Source organism: Corvus brachyrhynchos, unplaced genomic scaffold (assembly GCF_000691975.1).
Source record: "Corvus brachyrhynchos isolate BGI_N302 unplaced genomic scaffold, ASM69197v1 scaffold65, whole genome shotgun sequence".
NCBI lineage: Eukaryota > Metazoa > Chordata > Aves > Passeriformes > Corvidae > Corvus > Corvus brachyrhynchos.
In genome coordinates this window covers 2,374,950-2,378,208 of record NW_008238365.1, presented here as the reverse complement: position 1 = coordinate 2,378,208, position 3,259 = coordinate 2,374,950, and the positions used below count along the sequence as shown (strand labels likewise).

Here is a 3,259-nt window from a genome sequence, read left to right as displayed (position 1 = left end):
AGTCCATCGGGAAGACCCAAGGGTGGAATTCCATGGCCCAGGGATGCCCTGCAGGGTCCCCACACCCTCGGGCACCTCCAGCCCTGGCAGGGACACATCCCTGATCCCGGTTTTATCCCTGGGATGGGGCAGGAACCCACCCAAAGCTCACTGGGCACCCATCCCACACCCCAAGACCCCACCCAGGGGCCCTGGGGATGGGCAGGGGGAGGTGGCAGCTCCGTCCCCTTCCTGCCACCACCTCTGCCAGGCTGTGCCAAGGAGGGGACAGCGGGAAGTCACCGGTGCCACCGTGTGGGTGCCCAGGAAGTGGGGACAGTGGGGACACGGAATTGCTTTGGATTTGTTCTGGAGGAAACAGGAGGGGCTCTGCTGGAATTCCAGAAGTGGGAAGGGGTGGCAGAAGCTCTTCCGGGGTCCGAAAGGTGGAAAGGGGTGGCAGAAGCTCTTCCCGAGCTCTTTTGGGATTTCAGAGGTGGGAAGGGGTAGCAGAAGCTCTTCCGGGGTCCCAAAGGTGGGAAGGGGTGGCAGAAGCTCTTCACGAGCTCTTTTGGGATTATAAAGGTGGGAAGGGGTGGCAGAAGCAATTCCCAAGCTCTTTTGAGATTCCAAAGGTGGGAAGGGGTGGCAGAAGCTCTTCCTGAGCTCTTTTGGGATTTCAGACATGGGAAAGGGTGGCAGAAGCTCTGCTGGAATTCCCAGAGGTGGGGAGGGGTGGCAGAAGCTCTGTCTGAGTTCTTTGGGGATTCCAGAGGTGGGAAGCGGTGGCAGAAGCAATTCCCAAGCTCTTTTGGAATTCCAAAGGTGGGAAGGGGTGGCAAAAGCTCTTCCTGAGCTGTTCTGGGATTCCAAAGGTGGGATGGGCTGGCAGAAGCAATTCCCGAGCTCTTTTGAGATTCCAAAGGTGGAAGGGGGTGGCAGAAGCTCTGCTGGGATCCCAAAGATGGGAAAGGGTGGCAAAAGCTCCTCATGAGCTCTTTTGGGATCCCAAAGATGGGAAGAGGTGGCAGAAGCTCTTCCCGAGCTCATTTGGGATTCCCAAGGTGCTTTCAGCTCTGTCACAAAGGGATTTGGGCACGTTTTATGTGGGGCAGACACCGGGGACAGGAGGAGTTTGCTGTGACCCCGCTGGGACCCTACAGGCAGGGACACCACAGGGGGACAGGGGTCAGTGCTCACATCAATGCCCGGCTTCCCTGGGGGCCCATCCGGGCCGGGGGCTCCGGGCTCACCCTTGACACCCTGGGAAAGAGAAAAAGTGGGATCAGGCTGGGATGAGCCCCTCTGGAAGCAGCGGGAGCAGCGGGAAGCTGAGGGAGGGATGGGTACTCACCGGAGAGCCCGGGGCTCCGGCGGGGCCTTTGTCACCCTGGAAAAGGGGAAAAGGTGGAAAAGATGGGAAAGGTGGAAAAGGTGGAAAAGATGGAAAAGGTGGGAAAAGGATCTGTCCCCGTTCTGGGGGATCGGGATCCCTGTCCCACTCCTCAGACTGGAGGGAGGTGCTGGATCCCACAGGCAGGGCAGGGTGGGGCCGGTGTTGGGAAGAGTGGGTTGGGGTTTTGTGAGGGCTGGGGTTTGTGAGGGTTTTTTTGGGGTTTTGTGAGGCCTGTGCTGGGGTTTGTGGGGTTGTGACGGGATTTTTTGGGGTTGTGCTGGGATTTGTGGGGTTGTGCTGGGGGTTTGTGAGGGAGAATCGGTGAAGGTTGTGCTGGGGTATTGTGAGGGTTTTATTGGGGTTTTGTGAGGGCTGTGCTGGGGTTTGTGAGGGTTTTATTGGGGTTTTGTGAGGGCTGTGCTGGGGTTTTGGGGGGTTTTGTGAGGGCTGTGCTGGGGTTTTGTGAGGTAGGGTTTTGTGAGGGTTGTGCTGGGGTATGTGAGGGTTTTACTGGGGTTTTGTGAGGCCTGTGCTGGGGTTTGTGGGGTTGTGCTGGGATTTTTTGGGGTTGTGCTGGGGTTTTGTGGGGGTTTGTGCTGGGATTTGTGGGGTTGTGCTGGGGGTTTGTGAGGGGGAATCGGTGAAGGTTGTGCTGGGGTTTTGTGAGGGCTGTGCTGGGGTTTGGGGGGGGTTTTGTGAGGGTTTTACTGGGCTTTTTTGAGGGTTTTACTGGGGTTTTGTGAGGCAGGGTTTTGTGAGGGCTGTGCTGGGGTTTTGGGGGGTTTTGTGAGGGTTTTACTGGGGTTTTGTGAGGCAGGATTTTGTGAGGTCTGTGCTGGGGTTTGTGAGGGGGATTTTGTGAGGGCTGGGCTGGGGTTTGGGGGGGTGGGTTTTGTGAGGGTTTTACTGGGTTTTTTTGAGGGTTTTACTGGGGTTTTGTGAGGCAGGGTTTTGTGAGGGCTGTGCTGGGGTTTTGGGGGGTTTTGTGCTGGGGTTTCCAAAGCACTGCGGCTGTGCTGGGTATAAATAACCCTAAAATAACACCGCATCCTGGAGAAAGGGCGCTTTCTGCCGCCTCACAGGGCTCCCCTCTGTTCGGGCCCCCATTCCTCAGCCCAAGGAGGATCCAGAGCCACAATCCCCCACCACATCCCTCTGCGGGAACCCCACTGGGATGTCCTGGTCCCCAGTGTCCCCCTCCCAGCTCCCCCCTTCACTGGGCACCTCTGGGGTGGTCCCTTCCCCAACCCCTCCGAGCATCCTCCAACTTCCTTGTCCTGCATTCCCCAAAAACCAATCCAGGCCCCAATTCCCGAGCTGTGGATGGAGCTGGATAATGGGGTGCAGCATCTGTGCCACCTTTGCTGCCACCAGCAGAGCAGGGGATGCTCCGTCTGCCCTAAATCAGGAGTGGGAACAGCACAGAGCGGCACCCCCGGCCCTCTGTGCCACCCACAATGTCCCTTTTGTGCCCCGTGTCCCCTCCCTCCCTCCCTCCCTCCCAGCTTCCCAGGCACTCACATCGATGCCATCGGCTCCTGGCACTCCTGGGGGACCGGGGGGCCCCCGCGGGCCAGGCTCTCCTGGTGGCCCTCGCTATGGGAAAAAGGGATGGGATCCACGTCAGGAAGGGCCCCGAGATGTGTGGGGGGCACAGGGAGCTGCTGGGAATCCCACAGGGAGCTGGGATGGGGAACACCTCGAGGGGTCAGAGCTCTGCCCCTCCCATGGATGGATGGGGAAATCCAGGACATTTCCCCACACTGGGACCACCAGCTCCTCATTTCCTGCCCAGTTTCTATCCCATTTCTCCCCTCTCTTGCCCTGGTGTCCATAGGGTGGGGCCTCCAGGGGGTGATGGCAGCGTTTTCACCCCTCTTTCCT

At 58.8% G+C, this 3,259-nt stretch overlaps 1 protein-coding gene across 1 annotated transcript in view; it reads right to left on the bottom strand.

Annotated features, from left to right (window-relative positions):
• Window positions 1–3,259, bottom strand: part of COL9A2 (collagen type IX alpha 2 chain) — a 15,226-nt gene that overhangs the window by 9,679 nt on the left and 2,288 nt on the right. Inside the window, exons 2-4 of the mRNA XM_017736148.1 lie at window positions 2,897–2,971; window positions 1,334–1,369; window positions 1,180–1,242 (exon numbers count right to left, since the gene is read on the bottom strand). Of these exons, the coding sequence (XP_017591637.1) occupies window positions 1,180–1,242; window positions 1,334–1,369; window positions 2,897–2,971 (174 nt within the window). The remainder of the gene's footprint in view (window positions 1–1,179; window positions 1,243–1,333; window positions 1,370–2,896; window positions 2,972–3,259) is intronic.